This window comes from Xiphophorus hellerii, chromosome 11, assembly GCF_003331165.1.
Source record: "Xiphophorus hellerii strain 12219 chromosome 11, Xiphophorus_hellerii-4.1, whole genome shotgun sequence".
Taxonomy (NCBI): domain Eukaryota; kingdom Metazoa; phylum Chordata; class Actinopteri; order Cyprinodontiformes; family Poeciliidae; genus Xiphophorus; species Xiphophorus hellerii.
In genome coordinates this window covers 87,020-109,218 of record NC_045682.1, presented here as the reverse complement: position 1 = coordinate 109,218, position 22,199 = coordinate 87,020, and the positions used below count along the sequence as shown (strand labels likewise).

The 22,199-nt window shown below is 37.0% G+C and overlaps 1 protein-coding gene across 1 annotated transcript; it reads right to left on the bottom strand.

Annotated features, from left to right (window-relative positions):
• Positions 1-7,499: 7,499 nt before the first annotated feature.
• Positions 7,500-9,999, bottom strand: bsx (brain-specific homeobox). The gene is made up of 3 exons (XM_032575767.1): positions 9,648-9,999; positions 8,857-9,047; positions 7,500-8,139 (listed from the first exon to the last, which is right to left on the bottom strand). The coding sequence occupies exons 1-3, from the start codon at positions 9,886-9,888 to the stop codon at positions 7,891-7,893; spliced, it is 681 nt and encodes a 226-aa protein (XP_032431658.1). The 5' UTR covers positions 9,889-9,999; the 3' UTR covers positions 7,500-7,890.
• Positions 10,000-22,199: the final 12,200 nt, after the last annotated feature.

Below are 22,199 nucleotides of genomic sequence, written 5' to 3'. Positions count from 1 at the left end.
CTTATTGAACTGCAGATGTTTGTGCACAAAAGCATTAAGAACACATTGATTTCTATGGTTAACTAGCTCAGTCACAGTGCTGTAATTAAATATCCTGACCAACTAGTTTGGTTTTCACAGACTATAGAATGATGCATGTGATAAGTGGTGGTAACAGCACACACCGTAGCATACACTGGATTTATGGTGTCACAATCCAAGCGATTGTCTACTGTTGCTACATCATCCAGAAGGAGTGAATGCTGCAAGTCCATGACTCCATGCAATCTGACAGGTTTATTAGATAGAGATCTTTTTGACTTATTGAGATAAAAAATGTAACTTGACTGCATTGTTTGACAACTGGGATTAATTGGAATGTATGCATGATTGGCTTGAATTGACTTTTTTGGTGAATTGTCTTAAGATGACAAGTGTTGTAAATTGGTCCTATATGAATAAACTAAGTTGAACTGAATGTTTGAAAAAAATAAGACTACAGACTTGGGCTGCAAGAAAACTAGCTGAGAAGAAAAATGCAGTGCAATTAGTTGTCAACAAAAGTGATATTTTTTTACATTTTCTCCAGAAACCTGGTGGTGATGACTGAGCTCTGGTTGATTTGTGGGACAGAGATGACATACACTACCACAGAACTGAACAAACACGCATATAGGGCTTGTCCTTTGTGTTTTTAAATAAGTACAGTCAGTTTTAAAAAGCATTAGTCACTGGTGGGAGGTGGAGTAAAAGCTACTGAGGAAACGTTGTTCAGTTTGATTGTTTTACATCTAAAAACAGAGAAATGAAGAGATGTTGAGGAACAGTTATCAGAATGGTTTTCTTTCATCTAAATCCAAATTTGTATTCATCTAATAATATCCAGGCTCCACACTGGCTAAGCATAAAGAAACTGAGACTATTATGTTGGCAATGAAAACTTAAGGTGCCATGTTAAAGATTACATTTTTCATCAAGACACATTCCCATAGCCATGTCTAGTCTTGGTTTTATCTATTTCTTGAAGAATAAAAAGGATTTAACCAAAGATAAAAACCAAAATGCCTTACTTTTTTTTCTTACAAAAATATATATTGTGCATGTAGTGGCCACTATTATTCCCTTTTACTTCTTCATCATCTGTTAGCATTAGACGTCAGTCTGAGCTGCTTCTCCTTTGAGATGTTTGAGGTCTGTTGGATGCTTAGCCCAATACACTTGCATGCAAATGACTGATTTCAAATTCTTTCCATTCAACATAAGATTTATTACACCCAGCTTTAAACAGTGAGCATGTTTGACCAATTTAATCTTGACTGAACTGGGAATCATGCTAATGGGCTAACTGACTGCAGGCATCGGTTTTGTTGAGCTTGGTGTAGAAGCTCTGCTGGACAGAATAACAAGAGAAGACTCAAGTCTAATTAAAGCCTCTTTTATAATCGGCTCACATCGCTCTTTCATCAGCATCATACTGAGAAAATGAAACCACAAAGAGTGCATTCAAAGGTGATCAGTGAGAAGGACAATAAGATAAGTGTGTTTTCCTTTTCTCCAGCCAAACAACCAGAAGGCAGAGACAGTAACGTTCCCAGCATGAAGATATGTGTTTGTGTTTCTATATAAGCGATGTGTTTGTGTGTGCACTTAAGTATACAATCATATTCATTAAATTAGAATATTACTGAAAAGTCCATTTATTGCAGGAACTTTATCACTAAGCAAAACACAGATTGTTTATAGACAGCAGTGAGGCGCAGTCAGGGGACGCTGGTGAGGCAGAGCCTCACCTGTCATCATGGAAAAATAATGTAAGATAATATATATTGCTATTTTCACCCTGTGGTTTGTACTATAAAGTATTTAGTTTTCATTTATATTAAACAATTTTTATTATTTTTTCTTCAAAATCGCTGAATTTTCAATTTCTCATTCAAATGCTTGGAAGCAAAGCCGGTGAGGCAGCAGCGAGCTAAGCCTCACCTGGGATTGATCAACCTCTCGCTAACTTCACTGGCTGTAGTAATTTATAGTAATTAATAAATTACTAAAATGTATTAACTACTAGTGTGTATTAATAGTGTGGTCCACTATTGTCTGGAAAACTCTAAATAGGACTTTATCTTCAGTCGCATTGATCACTGCAGCAGAGTCTTCACAGGTCTGCCCAACAAATCAATCCTCCAGCTGCAGCTGATCCAGAACGCTGCAGCTGAAGTTCTGACTAAAACCAGATAGAGTCCATAACACCAGTTTTAAACTCCTTCCATGGCTCCCTGCAGCTCAAAGAATAGACTTTAAAATAGTGTTGTTAGTTTACAAATCACTGAACGGCTCAGCACCACAATACATTAAAGATCTGCTGTTGTTGTATCAACCTTCGAGGTCTTCTGGTTCTGGTTCTGCTCTGCATCCCCAGAACCAGAACCAAACGAGGAGAAGCAACATTCAGCTTCTATGCACCACAAATCTGGACAAACTTCCAGAAAACTGCAAAACAGCTGAAACATTGACTTCCTTTAAATCTCGACTAAAAACCCACCTGTTTAGAGTTGGATTTGAAACGTAGTCAATTATGTTTTTGACTTAATTTAATGTTTTGATTGTTGATTCTATATTGCATGACTTTGTGTTTTTGTGTTTGTTTTTGTACAAGGTATTTGCTGCTGAAATGTGCTATACAAATAAAATTTGATTGATTGATGGAGCCCCACTCGGTGCCCCAGCGTCCAGGTTCTGTGTTACGGCCCTGCTTGCTGTCAAAGCCCAGCGCACAGCACTCCTCCTGCGGCTCCAAGGGCCCGCTGCACAGATTTGTGACACTAAATTTTAATGATTATAATACCGTTTAGTTGTGAAACTTTATGGACACGTTCATTCGTGGCTGTTTTCACGTTTATTGTGTTCATATTAGTCTTGATGTTTGCAGTTTTCTGGTGTTGCAACACGAAGCTCAACATCAGTCACAGCAAATATATTAACTTGACATTAACAAAGACACAGCGAGACAGATCATCCAGGAAATGATGAACAGGGAGAGTCTGACTAAAACTAACTGGAGGTCAGACAAATTCTGGGGCTTATTATGTGTTTTTGCTTATATATCAAATAAGCAACTTCATTTTCAAAAACGAGCCAAAAATATGCAACCCGTGACTCATTAACTTTGGAAGTGAATTTAGAAATACAATAAATACATTTAAATAAATAAATAAATAAATAAATAAATAAAAAGACCAAACCCGCTTATAATAATTGGACTTGGTGACAAAAACTCAAAATAGATCCTGTTTTTTCCAGCAAGAAAATACGCATCTCTCACTTTCCTCCATCGTTTACATTTCTGTTGCAGCTAACTGTCGCATAGAAACGGCGGTCGCTCCCCAAGACGTACAATACAATTAATAATTACAAAAAAAATAGTAACACCCAGTGATTTGGATAAGTAGCTTTAATCTGATTCCTAGATGTGAAATAGCAACGCGTTAGATTACTTGTTACTGAAAAAAGTGGCCCACGTTACAAAGTTACTGACATCACTGTCCCCAACTATTACCAAAAGACTAGAAGGTTGAGTTTAACATACATTTTTTTATTGAACCTTTGTACTGAATTGAGTTGACCTTAATTAAATTGAGTCAGCAATTTCACGCTATATTCTTTGTTTGATGAGACAAAGAACATGGCAGTGATCTCAAACAAAACATATTGGGGTTCATAGAACTACACAGAAAAACGGTTGTGATTCTGAAATACCAAATGTAGTATGTCAGAACAAGCATAAACAAACATTACTGTGGTGATTGTTGCCACAGTAACTATTTTAACAAAGAAAACATTGAGTGGATGACCAACTGCATTTTTAAGGTGTTTTGATCATCCTACCCTGCTTCACACAAGCCTAAATCATTTAGGCTGAAATGTAAAGGTATAGCTTAATGTAAAGATTCAAAGGTATAATAGAATTTTCAAACCACCACATGTCCTGTGGGTCAGCAGTCACCTGTTCATCAGTCTGAGTCTGGTTGGATCCTATAGGACACCCGGTTGGACCCCAGGCATTGGCACTGCGTGCTCCTTTGACTCTTTACTTGTTCTCTATTTATTTGTTTTCATTTCTTTATCAGATGAAAACTCAAACACTGATGATCACTGGATTAAGTCCCTAGATTTTGCAGCCGTACAATAAGCAATAATTCCTCTCACACACAAAACACCCATTTTACTAATTGAACCCTCAGATCATTATCAAAGCACTATTTACCTGTGTGCAATATTTTAATTAGATTATAGTCTCTATTTAACCCATCACGGTCTCTTTGAAGTTCTGTGTTTTTAGTGTTAAGTCCTTAGATGCACAGTTGAAAACAAATGGTCTCGGCCTTTTTAATTTAATGAGGATTGCTGCCTATCCCAGCTGTGTCTCTTTGCATCTTTTTCCTCCCACCTACTCATTTTTGGCCATTGAAATCCAGTTAATTGAAGGAGTCTTTCACCACTAAACATGAAGGAGACCAAATTAGCATCTCTCTCTGTTCATCAGGAAGCTAAGGCAGACATGGATGCTTTGATGTGAGAAGTATGCTTTCAGTTGGCGGCAGGACCCCTGAAAATGAGCTGATGGCCCTGCTATTAGGCCCAAATGCAGATGCGTCCATGTGTTGCAAAACACTTAATCCTTTAATTGATCACCTTCTGCCTGGCCTATTCTGTATGTGTGCGTGTGTGTATGTGTGTGGAGAGTTTGTTTCCCCCTCACCGCCTGCTTATCAGAATCCCATTTTGTAGATGAGATGAATTGCTTTTCAAAAAGTAGAAAAATATGGTGAATGCTGCACAAAGACCAATGAGGATTTACATGTTATCCTGCAGCCCCACATATGAAGCCTTTTAAAAATCAGGTTTCCAGACTTAAGATCTGGTGGAGTTAGTGGCTTATACACACATTACAGTCACATTAATAAATCATAGAAAGTTCCTCTCACAGAAATGTGGAACTAATTTCCCAGGCTTCATTTTACTGGTTAATTTTTTGGAAATGCAAAAATGAAAATATACTATAGCGAAACTAATACATTCAACATAGTGTACATAACAAACATGTGTGTGTCATAAACTCTGAAATCAAATTAAAATAATGAACAGCAATATCTGAAGGATTAGTTTGAGGGTTAAAATGAAAACCATAAATCAAGAGAAAATTATCTTTGGATTTTTTGACTGTTTGAACTTTTCTGATGGAAACTAAAGTTTGTCATGAACTAAGTCCCACAAAAAGTCCCTGCTTTTTGTGGGACTTTTTTTCCTTTCCTTTTTTAAATTTTCACCATGATTTCTGGTCAAATAAGCATCTAGATTTTCTGCAACTCTCTGGTAAGATCTTGTAAGAAAATGGCTTCATCATCAAGAAACTTTCTGCGAACTGTAATAAGGACTGTATGCGAAATCCTTGTGTTCCATTGGACTGGAACCAAACTAATGATTCTCTAATAATTACTAATGGGGATTCCTGATTTATCAGTAAGCAACTTTTTTCACACACAGAAGTGTTTTTTTCTCTTTCTTTCTTTTATTGTCCATTTCATACTTTCAGGACATTATGTTTTCAGTTCACTCTTCTCAGCCTTGGCCCGCCTCACGGTTCTTTTGCCACAAGCCTGCTAAATGTTAGACCCAACTGTCTGGGAATAAATGTTGTCAAACTCTGTGTTGACTGTGCTTCTTGACAGACTTTAATTTTTTTTATTTTCACCTGACAGGATGTTTCCTACTTTTTGTTGCTTTTATTTTTGAACTACTGGTCATTAGCACACTTGGGATTGTGCATGTAATTGTTCTACACATGCATTTGATAAATCTCATTGGGTGATCTCATCACTTTTTAATTTACTTGGTCTAAAGATGATTTGTACATTTTGGAGTGCAGATTTTTAAGTGAAATAATCTGTGAAAGACGCACATTTAAAAAAATGTGCAATTCTTTGTTTTTAACAGCTGAATCAATCTTTAATATACATTTCTAAGCAGGCATGTTGTCTTTATATTATGCTCCACTGCTGCTAGTATTTTGAAACTTAGTCACACTTTTAGAAGCTCTTTTGCTTCTCCTTGCTATAATAATAAAATATGACCATGTGTTCAGTGTCTGAAAATGCATTGTGGAGGTGAAGAAGCAACTAGCTTAGAATCAAGTAGTTAGAAAAAAATCGGTGTTGGGAATACATGGAAAACATGGTTTGTTAATGGACATTTAATCTGTATTAATGAATTATCTATCCTGCAAAATTGAAGATTTAATTGATACTGATGTTAATTATATTTAAATAGCACTACAAGTATGACCATAAATTTCTCAGTCTTTATTTAAATATCTATATATTTTTTTATTCCATCCCATAAAATGCCTTCATTAGTCAACAATAAAATACAGAGCTTTGTAAGAAATTTGATTTAGGACTATGAATTAGTTCTACTATTTGCAAAAGTGAACAGGAGTCAGTTGTTTCAGAATAATGTAAGGGCTAGACCTGAATTTACTATGTGAGATCAGAATCTTTCTGGTCCTGTTGGAATCATGACAAGTAAATGGTTTCCAGTGTGTTGATTGTACTAGTGGATTCATAAGAATTAAACGTTTCTCTCTTTTGACTCTACCTTTTTCTCAAAGAACTATTATATTTATCAGGCAAAAAAATAAATTAATTTATTACTGCTTCTTTGTGTATTTTCTACAGAGGTAATCTGCAATGATTCGAGAGTGCAAAAAAAAAAAAAAAAAACTAGCTTAAAATTTTCAACAATGGTGTTCTATTTTTAGACTCCCAAAAATTGATTTAAATTAACAAGTATCCCTAGGTACTTTACAAAACAAGTGATCCACTGTATATACGGAATGATATAATCAATCCACTCATAAGGAAGGATTCAAACTCCGTTGTATTCAATTCAGTCCAGAGCGTCAAGTTCAGTTTAATATCCTAATTGGTTAAATGGTACGTGTTTAAGGAAACCCAGCGGATTACACTGGGTCTCTGATGTTGCAGCAATCCCTCACAATGAACATGCAATGTAGACAACACGCTGTCAACAAACAAACAGAAAACAATGAAGCCGTTCCAGCAGCCCTCTGCTGGTGATCATTGAACTGAATTTTACCTCTGAACTATGAGAACCGCTAGTAAAAAATCGTTGTGTTGTTTGTTTAAAAACGCACAAATGACTTGGAAAAAAACAAATCGAATATCATTTCATTCATTTGTTGCTGTGGTTCTTTGGGGTTTTTATCTTATTTTAGTTTTTAACCTCAAACAGCGGCGCCCACGTGACGGGGATGGAGGGAAACAATCAGCATCACGCGACCTGACCTGAAGCGCGTGAGTGGATTTTTCATTGTCTAAAAACCTGATTGTTAAAAAAAAAAAAAAAAAAAAAAAAAAAACACGGATCGATGTTGAAGTATACCTTAACGGTAAAAACAGAGATTCCACACTTGAAATAAAAACAGCCGAATAAAGGGAGCCCAGTGCTGTTTCAATATATTTTGTATGTGTATATTTACAGACATTTTCCAACAAAATGGACAAACTGCAAAAGACATTTAAACATGAGATAAAAAGAGAGAAAGATATCTTGTTTGGGATGAAAGTGCAAATGTATGAGAGGGGCGGGGTTGCACAATGCGTTTAAATGACGGAGCTAGATTTATGTACAGGAATTTACAGAAATACAAAATAACACGAATTTACCAGGTTTAGACTCTGTAGAAGGAAATAATAATAATAATAATAATAATAATAATAATAATAATAATAATAATAATAATAATAATGAGCTCACACTGAACTCTTTATCTCTGGAGAAAAGTCAGAGTTTGTGTTTCATTAGCAGAGGCCGATGCTTACAGGTGTGCTCCTATAGTAGATGATCTGTTGAGCAAATATCGTCCTCGATGTCCACGTCGTCGTCGTCGTTCTCCTCCAGCATGTATGAGTCCGCCTCCAGGCCGCGTCTCAGCTCCTCCGCGCTCTTCTCGTTCAGGTCGCTCTCCGCGCTGGAGTTCTCTGCGCAGCGCTCCATGTCTGCTGGGGTCTTCCGCTCATCCTGCGCCTTCCTCAGCTGCTTCTTGTGCTTCATTCGCCGGTTCTGAAACCACGTTTTTACCTGCAGCGGAGAGAAGAGGGCGTTCAAATATGAATCTCTGATACCGGAATTCATCCAATAATAATAGTAATAATAAATTAAAATAAAAGATGACAACTTTAAAAAAAAATTAAGGCTACATTTTAGCTCGCCGCTTACGCACCAATCGTTTAAGCTCGCAAACGCAATTGTCTTTTACTCATACAAATCTCGCTTTGATCAAGCAGCTAGTCTTAAAATTAAAAAGTCAAATAGACAAGATGCAAAATGTAGTTCTTGTATTATAACAAAAAATGGAATCTGTTGTTTATATTTATATATGCCGTTCTGGTGATTCAATAAAATCTAACAAATCATTACTGAACGCTTGGTTTCTTGGTTACAGATCTTCTTTCTGTTAAAGCGAATTAAAAATGAGACAGCAGTAAAATAAAAATTAAATTAAACAATGAACAAATAAAATAAAAATATTAATTGGCCCCAGCAATCTCAACAACTTACATAAACTGCACTGTTTTGCCTGAATGAACACATCACAATTAAATGGAGTGTATTTCCATTGTCAGACGGTCAGTGTATTTAAAACTGTAGAATTAAAATGTTCTTTGTATACCTGCAGAACTTCATTTCTTAGACAGGTTCACTATCAGGTTGTAAATTTTTTTTTTAAAAAAGGATCGGTGGAAAATGATTATCCTGCAGTGTTTGGATAGAAGTGTAAAGTGTGTTTGCGCGCACCTGTGTCTCGGAGAGGCTGAGCGCCGTGGCCAGCTCCACTCTCTCCGGTGTGGACAGGTACCGCTGGATCTCGAAGCGCTTTTCCAGTCCGGACAGCTGGGAGTCAGAAAACACGGTTCGGGCCTTCCTGCGCCGGCAGTGTTTCCCTGGTAACTCTGCGTGGTGCTGGAACAGAGCCGGCATCTGCATCCCTGTTGAACATCAAGACAAGTCACATCTATCTGCGGAGTCCCAAGATTGGAAAGAACATTCGCCCAAAAGAAAGAAAATTGGATTTGCGGTGCAAATCACTATTATATGTAAACTATTCAAGACTAACAAGATTTTTTTTAAGGAAAATAAAAATAACCTAACTTGATGCAAAAAACAAACTACAAAAATGAATGCCATATCAGTTTAGCCCCATTGCACAGTTCTATAATATTCTATAATTCTGTTATTTTTTAATAGTTGAGAAAACATCGATAATATTTAAATTTCAGAAACGGTAATAATAAGTACTTATTCAAAATATGTTTAAATAATAGTTAAATAAACTGCTGGTGTTTTTTTTAAGTAAAGTTAATTTCCTATTTTGTCACTTTAGCAGCTGGAGAAAAAAAAAATCTAAACTTTAAAACCCTAACATAAAAAGTAGCAGTCACAATTTAATCGGATAAAATATTTTGCTATTCCCTCCTGGAAAAAAAAAAAAAGTCTAACAGGCTCCAAAAGCATTTTTATTCAGGAGTTGGTGACAATTTTCTCTTCCAGGCCTTAACTTGAACCTCCGGCGCCCTCCCAGTTCTTACCAGGTGTGAAAAAGTACTGGTGATGCTCCGGCTTATGGAGTGGGTGAGGATGAGGAGCCAGAATTGGCGTCGGAATCAGAGGATATCCATACTCCAGGATGGGCATTCTGGAGGCCAGGGAGCTGCAGAAGGGCGCGGGAATAACCTCTCTCAGTGGCTTTGGTTTGTGCAACAGGATATCCTCAATGAAAAATGACGTGGATCTCTGCGTGGGCGCTGCGGACGCATAGTTCACACTCATGGTGATAGTGTTTTCCTCCCTCTCCTTAAACCTGCACCAGCATCTGACTGTCCCTTGCGAGCTTCCGCGGATTAAATGCACCCTGTGTGTGAAAGCCGAGCGACACGGTGCCGGGCATCACTCAGCTGTCGGTAGGAGGGGGCGTTAGTGGGACTTATTGAGGCAGAGTGGCGGATTGGGGAAGCTGATTGGCCCATCAGCCAATTAGATTTGTGTATGTCAGAGAGGGCCGCGTGAGTGATAGGCTCTTCGTTCTGATTGGTTTTGGACGCATTCAAACCAATCTGGAAAAAAAAGGAAACTGATTTGAGATAAGCAGCGCACCTGTGACCACACAATAAATCATTTGAAAAGCAGCTAAAAATCTGATGGAGGTTCAGGCCGCAGTAGCCTTACTGCCCTCGGACCCCACGTGGATGGGTTCTGCTACATTTTGACGTTAAGATATCTGAAAAATAATACAATCCGAACCTTAAGTGACTGATATATTATTCAATTCATTCCGACGAATAGAAACCGATTGTGGCGTTTTCTGTTGCCGAAAAAAGTCATTTCTATCGTTTTTTAGTCTCCTTTAAGAAGGCAGCTCTGATACAAGTTATCAGAAGGAAGGCCTATAGGCTACAATGAGAACAAACCCGTTTCTAAAACTAAAAATGAATTCCCGCGCTCCTGCTTCACGTTGGATCATTTTTTTCTAATAGTTTTGCAGCTTTCCTCACAGGAGGATTAGGGGCCACAGGTCTGTCAAGTAATTCCGTCCAGATTGACTGTAATTGTCAGTATAAAATCTGTGGGAGTACAAGTGCCGCTCCTGCGCCCATTTATGACAGAAAGCCTTATGCAGTAATTTGCTGATCCGGTGTTTTCATCACATATCCAATCAGTCCACTTAATGCCAAAGTGCCTTAATATAGACAGAATTTGAGCTGCAATGGTATTAGGCAATTAGGGGGAGATTTTCGAGCGGAAGTTGTAATCCTTGGACTGGATTTCCCTTTGATGAGATGGAGAGAGAACAAATTAATTACTGAGAGTAAGTTGCGCTCCAGTCCATTAGTTTGCTGTTTTTCCCTTCATAGCGGAAGCTGGAAGTATAAATTGTGTTCTGTTGGTGTTGATTCGGTCCACGCTGCATGCTTTTTGTCTCACAAATAAAGCACACAAGAAAGACAAGTTGCATTAAAAAGAAAAAATGTAAACTGCTAACAGATGGAATCACCTGATGGATTTGTTCTTGCAGCGTTAAGCGGTTTTTGTCATCTTGTAAAACATTTGACTCGCTGTTAGTGCGTCATTTTCTCAAGTGCTGTGTTCAGAGAAGTGTTTTTGAAGAGCTTGCAGCTGTTTAAAGACACACTGAACAGTGCAAATCACAATGCTAAAAATCCACCCTCATTTTCAGGTGTCACTTTTAAATAACAAGCAGAAAGAAACCTGAAGTAATCTACAGCTCTATTGCACCAGATACAGAAGTTTATTAAAGCATTATTTATTTATGCTGCTTTAAGGCTTCTAATGGAAGTTTGTGCTTCTGGTGCTACCAGAGCCGACAAAAGAAATGTTGACTGAGCTTGACATTGATATATCGCCATAGTTGTTAATCACTTCTCCTTTTGGATCGAGATTGTCCCTCCCCATAAAACTCCAGGTTCAAATACTCCAGATTCATGCAAGACCGCAAGTTCAGAAATAGACACTGACATCACTACTACTACTACTACTACTACTACTACTACTACTAATACTACTACTACTAATAATAATAATAATAATGATGATGATCTGGCTATTTATTGATTAGTAATATTGTTTTTTTTTAATTATATAAACCTTACTAGACAAAGGTAATGTACTACTCGTGATGGTAATACTCTCATCATAAACCAACAACCAACCATAATTCATGACTATCACACTCAACAGATCACCATGTCTTCAGCTTTAAATTTGTTATAAATTATGTCATATTTAATGCCATAAAATACAACTCTACCTGCAGCATAGCATACACAAATGTGAAGCCTACAATTTTTTTTTTTCTTTTTCTGATCAGAAAAAACACCACAAGCAATGAATTGAAAATTCTAATTGGTGAATGTAGATGAAATCAACATTTCTTAGAGATCTACCAACAAAGAAGAACACTTTTAGAAAAATATCAAAACAGTTAATATAAGCATCCATACATTTACACATCTCTATACACACACAGTAATGTAGATCCATATTTATGGATGGATGCATTTTCATGCCTACACACACTTTCATACAAAAGAGATCTTCAGAGGTCAGTTGAGTATTTTTATACCACAAGGGTAATTTCAAAGTACTTTACAAGACAAACGGGTCTAATTCACAGATATCTTCAATCATATTTGATCTAAATGTATTAATCCAATTCATATTAATGCAATCAAATCATTTAGTCAGACTGAGGCCTAGTTGAACTTGTAATATAAATTGATAAAATAAAAAACAAGTTGTTGGTCTAAATCAGTCTTTCTCAAACTGTGGTCCCCGGGCGCCCCCTAGTGGTCCGCGAGGTACTGCATGTAAACGAAGTTTCCGTGACTTGAGCTCAATTTGCGACGTTACAGCTAGCTTAGAAAAGGATTGTGTTAAAAAATAATGATGTAGAACTGGCTTAAAACCAAGTCACTCAAAGGCTGCAGATACTGGTGGAAAGAAAACAACTCGAGGGCAATTTATATGCTTCGAGGAAGCTAAGTCACAGCTGCTGAGGGTTGATGTGTCGCTCACTAGCGATTGGATTCCTTGAACGCCTCTATGCGGCAAGACTCGTCTCAGTTAGTGAGAACTGTTCTTTTTTTTTTTTTTATTAATTTGTTTGCCTGTGATGCTCTGCTTACATGTCTACAGCTATTGATATTTTTATTTAATGAAAATGATTAAATTACATTAATTAAATACAATAGCTAGAAATGGGTGGATTATTTTTATATTTAATGGTGCTGAAAAGGATTTTTTGTTTCCGTTAAAGAAACTCAAGTCTATTTTTCTTTAATTGTGCTTCTAAATCACAAATAGCCCTTGTTGTTATTAATGCACATTCCATTTGGTAGTAAAGAACAATTTCTTTTATTTCTATGTGTTTGACATCATTGGAAAGCTTAGACTTTCAGAATCTGTGAATAACTCAAAATACCCAAGTAGACATGTTCATTGCTTTGTTTGGCCAGTCACTTTTCCCAAACAGCACCACTCTTCTCATTAGGATGAACAAAGAAAACAACAATACGTGAGTTAAGAGACTAATATTTTCATTTCAGGTTACATTATATATAAAGATGAATTATCTCGGGTGCAATTTCAGGTTAGGTGGTCCATGATTGTTTGTTAAATTGGCTAAGTGGTTCTCAGCCTGAAAAAGTTTGAGAAACACTTTTCTACTGTATCCCACCACCCTCATGAAGTGTTCTCACAGTTTAATTTTCTTATCTTTTATTGTTTTTGTGGTGAGGTAAATACGGTATATCTTGTTATGTCTGAGACATGAACAGGTTGCTTTTTGAAGAGCTCTGTGTATTCATTCAAGAGCTTTGTATGTCTGCTAGATGACATTTCCCTCTAAGCGAGTTCCAAATGATGTCTCAGTCCAAAGCAAGACACTTAAAATCTGTTTGATCTCAACGGAAAAGTAGTTTCAGAATATCAGTAGCATTTGGTATGTGGAACTTTGAATCAGTTTATTTGATGATCAATCAGCTCAGTTTTTAAGAGACATGTTTTGAGGATGAAAATAAATTAGTTTCATCAATTTAAATTTTATTTGAGGACTGTTTCCTCACACACCGGTTCAACAGGAGGTTTTAAGAACTTACCTCAAATTCTGCACAAAAGGTCACTGCTAGTAATGACCTTTTTCACTGACCTGCACTGAGATGAAGAAAACATGTATTAAACTTAAGTAATGTAGATGGATTTCCATTCATCCCCAAGTAGTTTGTTGAAAGTGTGAATCTTTTCACCATGTCATTCAAGTTTCCCAAATCACTACCAGTGGTAACCTTAAGTTGAACCTCCACACACCATCATGCCAGGTTTAACATTGGTATGTGATTACACATTAACATTCTAGTCTTTTTCCCTGGACATCCCCAAATGCACACCATCAATTTGAGTTGTCCACAACAAAGATTTATTTCTGAAAACGATAGGACACAATCCTGATTTGTCCATATTGTCACGATCTGTGTTTTTCTGTGTATTTATTTCAAGTTTTCTGTGTCTCTGAGTCTCCGTGTTGTCCCAGGTGTGTCTCGTTCCCTGATTACCTCCTGTGTATTTAATATCGCCTGTGTCTCAGCGTCTCTGTCGGGTCCTTGTTGTTAGTCGTCTTATTTTGTGTCTGTTCTGCCGTGAGTCTCGTTCAGTCCATTTGTACTCTCTGTTGCTACCTGTGTTGAGCTTTAGTTTCCACTCAGCAGTGCTGCCAGGGATTTGGACTTGTGTATCTTTTTTGTGTTCAGTTTCCTTTGGATTATTCTTCATTAAAACCTTCATTATTCATCTTACCTGGGTTTTCTAGCGTCTGCCTCACCGCCACTTTACCCCACATCATGACACATATCTCGGTGAGGACGTTTTTTTTTTTTCCCCAAACAAAGCTTTTACTGGTCTGGTGTTAATTTATTTTCTCTGAAAATGTTAGATTTGTAACTGGTTTTAATTATATATTATTTAATTATATATTATTCATCTCTGACACTTGTATGACAATGTTAGTTGGCTGTTTTTTCACAGTCATTACACACTAAAAAATGTATTTACAATACACACTTTTTAGAGTGTGGTAGGCTGTGCAACTCTTTGGAATCTGTTATTGTTTATGTGCCTCTTGGCGGCAGGGAAACACACAAAGACAACAATGGTGTGCCTCAAGTCAGAGACCACGTGGTACATGTCCACAAATCTAAATAGAAAATGTGTGTTTTGGAAGGGATACCTGGCATTTTTGGAGTAATATCTGAGTTTAAAAAGTGATTGAAATAATATGTGAGTTTTTATATTACAAAAATGTAATATAAAAACTCATGTATGAGTCCAGTCAGGAAAGACTCATACAATAGTCTTTCCTGACAATCAATGTGCTCTAACATCTATGATTGCCAAGTTGCAGTGAATGACAATCCTTTTATATTAGACTGAGATATTAACATATCTGCTTCCTTAGTGCACTCTGTTCAGCACTCTTTTCTCTTCTGCTCAGCAGGCAAAAATACTGTGAGTTTCTGTATCTATTAGCATACTATACAATAATCCTTCCCAAGTGTCATCTGTCATGAGCGTTGGAACATTTATAATATGCTGAGGAGCCCTCATGTCCTCTTTGATCCAAATGTCTGGGCACTTGACTTCACACCACCCAGCCTACTGCAAATCCATAATGGATGTTCATCAACATTGTAAACATGCCTCTATCAAACATAAACAAGTGCTGCTTGCAAGCTGCTAAACAGCATCCTTTACAAACAATTGACTTTAACTTTGTGCCTGGGAGAAATCAAATTTTTTTTCTTGTTCATTTGGGCTTTATTCCTGCTTCTTATAGTCCAAATGATAATTTCTTATTTTTTTAGGGGTGTTAGACTAAATTTTGCTGGAGACCTGTTAAAATAATCACAACCATCTCTGGTTTGCTTGTTGACCATATTATGTCCAATTAAAGTAATTCTGCCATGGGCCTAAATGTGTGAGTATTGTTTTCATGGGTTTTGAAGGGCATCTGAAGAGATCTTAGGTTTATCTGGATGCCTTGAGGACATGACTAGTAATACTTGTTAGCTGTGTATTGGGTCAGATTACCTACTGACATTTGTCATTGATCCAAATGGTGGCAGGCAGCTTTAAAATGATATGGATAATTCTGGAAGGTCCAAAGTGCGTATGAATAAAACAAATATTTGGTTTTGTTTCTGTGAGGAAAGCTTCTTTTTTTTTAAAGTGTATCATATTGTGATGCTACAATGTCGTGAAAAACTATCCCCTTAGATTTCTTTTGTTTTTGCATTTATGTCAAACCTAAATGCTTCTGATGAGCTAATTTCAAACACAGAAACCCTGGGTAAATAAAAAAATGTTTTTAAATGAGGATTTTATTAATAAATAGGCAAATCTACCTGGCCCTATGAGAAAAAGTAACTGCACAGATTTTGTCAAAGTCACTTCAAAACCTTTTCTTGTTTGCGTTATTGAGCCATTCAGAGGTGGACTCAGTGGTGGGCTTTGACTAGTTCCCTGCCATTTCATGTTATTTTCATTTGTGGATGATAGGTCTAAGTGTTGTTCAGTGAAATCCAAAGCATTAGAGATGGCTTTGTTATCATTTCCAGATTAATCTTTACAGCTTTAAGTGGGCTAAAATATTTTCAAAGACATATTATGTCCTAATCTATAGAAATTTAAGAACAGATAAACAGACGGGCTGTGCTTCAGCAATTTCTGTATTGCAGAGGTCAGGCAGTAAATAGACCTTCAAAAATGTGGTTTATTACAATCAATTCATGATTTAGAAAAGAGGGCCCGAGTGTGTACAGACTGTTTTGGATAGCTTGATCTCTTAATAACTGAATTGATCATTGATATTATTATTTTAGTGTGACATTAGACTCTTTTGAGCTTTACATTATGTTACTTTTGTTCTTTCATGCATATTTGAGAAATCCTTTAATCTCCTGAGGTAACAATTCTGGGTGCAGAAATGCTTGGTCTTACCAAGTGCTGCTTTTTTCAGGCAGCTCCTTTTTGGAGCTGCAGTTTCCAAGCCAAGCTTCCTCACGTAGCACTCCTGCCCACCCTATTCACACTCAGCTCCTTCAAACTAGCAGCAGCAGCAATTTTCTGGAGGAGCAATTGGCAAACAACTGGTGGAACTGCGCATCTGCTGAGCTCATCATATGAGATAATTCTCAGTCCAGTGTCCTGAAGAATAATGCTGAAAGATTAATGGATACACGTTGCTGCGATGATGTGCTTAAGGTGGAGTGTGAAAAGAGCAGGAGCTACTTAAAGAGACAGAGGCCAATTTCAAGGCAATAAATTGTGAAGTCAAATTTCTTTTAAGTCATATTTGATATATGCAATATTTTTATAACTACTAAAGGTAACATATTTTATTGTGCTACTACATGTCACTATTTGCCTGGAATAACATCACACTGCCCCTGTAAAAATGGCCTATTGTACTTATTCAAAGCACTTGTCTTGTATTGAAATTTATTTGACAATCTGAAACATTTAAGTGTGACAAAAAGCATTAAAAAAAGAAATATGTAAGCAGACAAATACTTTTGCATATTTCTGATGATGCATGCTATTGTAAAATGTTAAACCTAATCTATTGGTTTACAGTGATGACAAATCGTTTCCACACATTCATTTGGTGAAGTGCAGTAACGCTTTTAACTCTAATTAAAATTGGGCTCTCAGTATTTGAAGCTTTGTGGATAATGAAGGCAGATGTTTGAAGAGGAGACTCACACCAAGACAGATCCTTAGGCAATGACCTAACATGATGTTTTTGTCATTCTGACTATCATCTGGTTGTGTTTGCTCCTCTTGCACCTTTGTCCCTCCCCGATGCTTTGACACACACACACATACCCACAAAACCCGAAGATGAAAGGAGAAGAGTAGCTCTATTACCTGCATTACAGCAAGTTGCTCAGACCAATTGACAACAACAAAATGCCCCAGAAAAAGCTTTTTTTCTCCCTTAGATTTGAGTGCTGTACTTACATCTAACTTCATTTTTATAGACCACAGCCTATTTTCTTCCATCTGGAGTGTGGCAGCCAGAAGAGCATTTGATATCCTCACATGCACCATCAAAGTGGACAATATGCTGCAGTGACAGAAGAGCAAATCCATGTTTTCTTGAGTCCGTCCAAAGATTAATTCTGTTATGGAAAGTTCCACTTTATGAGATATCATTGTTGGCTAAGATGGAAAAGCAATGTGACAGGAATAATTACAAAGAGCACGTGCCTGGTCTTGATCAGGTATATTGTAGCTTATAGACACATCCAAACTCATGCCAGACACAGCCGTGTTCATCTGTGTTCATGCTTCTGACACATATAACTTATAATGTAAGCTGCTTAGTACAAATAGCTTTTAAAAGTCTTGAGTGTTAGAGGATTTACATTCTAACAATCTGATATGTTAGTGCTAAATACAGCTGAAACCACAAGTTTTCATACGCCAATTAAAGACATACACATTTGTTTTCTAACTGAAGCCAAATTAGACCAAATCTATATTGTCTTAGGTCAGTTAGAATTTCCAAATATATTTCTATTTGCATAATGACAGAAAAATTAGTGAGAACAAGTCTTTTAGACATTTTTTTAGTAACTTTCTTCAACCTCAGAAGTTTACAGTATTAGGGATAACTGTCCTTTAAAATGTATGACTTGAATTAAATCTTTTCGGTTTTCTTCCACTAGTTTCTTGTGTAAGAAACTTGCAGAAACTTGGTTTCTGGAGTTCTGGCTCATTTCCCCTGTCAGAACTGGCATTATTCAGTCAGGTTTTGATTTTCAGTGTGAGAACACATTAGACTGATCTATGACCTGCAAAAGATCATTTGCAATCCCTGTCCCTGGGCACAGAAACTAGGGTTGCAAGATACGCTAGTCTCCTTCTTGTGGTTTGTGACCTGATCTAAACAGATTTACACAGCGGCCAAATTCCTTCCATTTCTTGATAATTAAGAACATTAAAATCCGGATGACTCTGAACCTTCTTCTTTTAAATTCTGACCAAACAATAGTTGCTGTTTTTGGACCAAAACCTTTGAAAAACAAGCCTGCTTCAATCACTTATCCTCCAATAATGAAGTAAAGAATCTCAGTGTTATTTTTGAACAGGATATCAGTTAAACCCCATATTAAACAAAATATAATATGATATGGGCTGCACAGTGGCGCAGTTGGTAGCACTGTTGCCTTGCAGCAAGAAGGTCCTGGGTTCGATTCCCGGCCGGGGTCTTTCTGCATGGAGTTTGCATGTTCTCCCTGTGCATGCGTGGGTTCTCTCCGGGTACTCCGGCTTCCTCCCACAGTCCAAAAACATGACTGTCAGGTTAATTGGTCTCTAAATTCTCCCTAGGTGTGAGTGTGTGTGTGAATGTTTGTTTGTCCTGTATGTCTCTGTGTTGCCCTGCGACAGACTGGCGACCTGTCCAGGGTGTACCCCGCCTCTCGCCCGGAACGTAGCTGGAGATAGGCACCAGCACCCCTCCCGACCCCATTAGGGACAAAGGGTGAACAGAAAATGGATGGATGGATAATATAATATATCCGCCAACATTTCTTGAGACTAAATTTAGGGAATTTCATCTCCATAATCTTGCCAAATTTAGAAATCTTCTGTTCAAATGTATGAAAAACTAGTTCATACATTTGTTACTTCAAGACTGTACTATACTGTAGTAATCCTTTACTATCAGGAAATCCACAAAATAAAGTTAAAAGCATACACCCTTTCTACTTTAAGCACTAGTCTTAAAACTTTCCTTTTTGATAAGTTGTCTGAGGTTGTCCTGAGCTAAGTCTGTAGTTATGCTGCCATAGGTTTGGGCTACCGGAGGACAGGCTGACCACCTTACTCACTTTACTACTTTCTTCCTCTACTACTCTCCAATATGCACTTTTTGTGTTTTCTGTTATTTTTCTTTACATAGAAGCTACACCTGGTCTGGCATTTTGTTTGGCTGTGATTCCTTCCTGGAGGAGGGCATTGGCTGAAATAATGCTGCCAACAACTAAACGTCCCCCCTCTCCTGCTATTAACTTTTTACTTTCATGAACATCAAAAATAATCCTACATCATTTCATCTGTTTTTTATGTGTTCTGCTCTGATTTCTCAAACCCCAGTTGGCTGTGGCAGATGGCCGCTTTAATTAAGCCAGATTATTTTTGTATCCATCCCCTGACTTATACAGTTCAATACCCTTTTCTAATGCTGTTAGTCAGGAGTCCTGATGAACCACAGAATGGACCTTTTAGAAACTGCTGCTTTTTTGCTATAATTACACTCACTGCCCTCAGGTGATCTCCATTCCACTCATCATGAGACAACTAACACCAACTGGCTGGACCTTTGTTGAATTAGATCAGTCACTGCAGCTGATCCAGAGCACTGTGTCATGTTCTCACTAGTTCTAACTGAAACTAGGATGACAGAACACATTAGTCCTGTTATGAAGTCCTCCTTACATTTTAAAAATATTTTTAGTTTAAAGTGACAGGTTTATAACCAGATTTAGAACCAAACGCAGAGAAACCGCATTCAGTTTATGCTCCACTAATCTGGAGCAAACTTCCAGAAAAGGAAAAGAAACATTTGCCTAGAGCTGCCTGGAACATCATGAACTGTTGTCTGTTTTTCAGCCTATCAATGTTTCCCTTACTTTACCCTTGCAATGCAATGTAACGCTTTTTGCTTGTTTTGTTTTATTTTCCTTCTAATGATGTAAAGCACATTGATGTTCCTTAAAAATGATCTATAAAAACACAATGACCCTGGCTTGCCTGAAGGGGATGAATATTTATGTAATCACATATTTTATGTCAAATATCTTTATTTAGTTATCATTTTTGTGTAGAAATCAATTTTCACTTCTGTTGATTGTGTGATTGTGACTTACTTGTAAAAACAAGAAAAAGGGTAAAATATCCACGGGGCTGTGTACTTTTTATCAGGACAGTAACGGTGAAATCTAATATACAAATACTGTGTAATCACATAAAATTATTTGATAGACTTATGCACTTTTAGAATTATTTTATTTAGTTATTAATTTCACTTGATTTAAGTACATTTCAGTGTAAAAACATTAAATAAAGGTATGCTTTGGAAAACAGGTGGATTGACACAAAACCAAAGTCTGTTTGTGTATTTTAAGCTACCAACAAATTTATTATTTTTCAACCTGTTCATAAAAACTTAAAATGAAGATGAAACTCTTTGGTCATTTTTTGGCTAATGTATATAATGTATTTTTTGTCAGTTAATGAAGTGGCTTTTAATTTAAAGAAGAATAGTAAGAAGATACCAATAATGCAAATAGTGGTCTGGACAAAACAATGATCAAAACTGTTACTATTATACAATTATTGAACCTCTATCAAAACAGTATTTCAGTTGTTGTGCTTTGGATTCATATATTTGACATCAGTGAATTAAATAATTTAAGGGGGACAAAAGGAACTAAAACAAAGCAAAACAAAATACAGCTATTTTTCTATTGCATTCATCAAAAACTTATAGAACATCCTTTAAAGGCCCTTGAAAATGATTGACATTGCTGAGGAAAATGTGTGTAAACCTTTACGTTCCAGCTATATTTTCCCTAAATGCCTAAATCAGTTGTACTGAAATGAATTTTCAGCCCTCCAAATGGCTAATTTGTGCAGAAAGTGTTTCAGTGTTTTTGCAGCAAATAAATGGCGGCTTTAATCATAAGAGGATGTAGATGGTAGAAGCTCTCCACAGCCACCCGTGAGACAGCGGCTTGGACGGGGATAGAAACCTTTCCACTTAACCACTTAAATGAATATATCAAGAAACTAATTTGCCATTTTAATTGCATGATTTAAGAAGACGCTATTTCACTTGCCCCTCTTCCATTTTGGTTGATTTCCAGTGTGAGCACACATTAGATTGATCTATGAGAGACTGCAGAAATCACAACACTTAAGTCTTTTCATTTTCCATCCCTAATTAAATAATTGAAATTCTTGTCAGTGTCTGCACTCAAGCCTCACACAGACATGGCAGGCGTGCTGCCTAGCTGAGTAAATCCTGAAAAGCTTGTTTTTATCTTTGCTTGTTTTTTTCACAATTAGTCTGTTTTCTTTTTGTCTTCCAAGAGCCACAGATTCACTCCATCTGTTAAGCCCAAAAATAGATCAATGCATCTATTTTGTTGAGATTTGCCCATCCCATTAAGTGATTGCGTGCAGAAATGGCAGGGGACATTTCTTCTGATACGTTCCCTGAAACAGCGCTGGCAGACATTAAGGACACATTATTGACTCCCATTTTCTCCCAGCCACAAGGATATCCATTAACATGGCACACAGCCCTAAATTTTTCCATTTTCTCCCTCACCAAACTTGACTTTTCACATTATTTCTGCCTCTGTTTTGTAATTTGCAGCCACAAATTATATCAGAGAAAAGCCATCTTGTAGCATGTAGCTCCCCTTCCCAGAGCTATTTGCCAGGACTTGATTCTGAAGCATCAAAATGGGACCATCTTTACAGCTAATTATGACTGA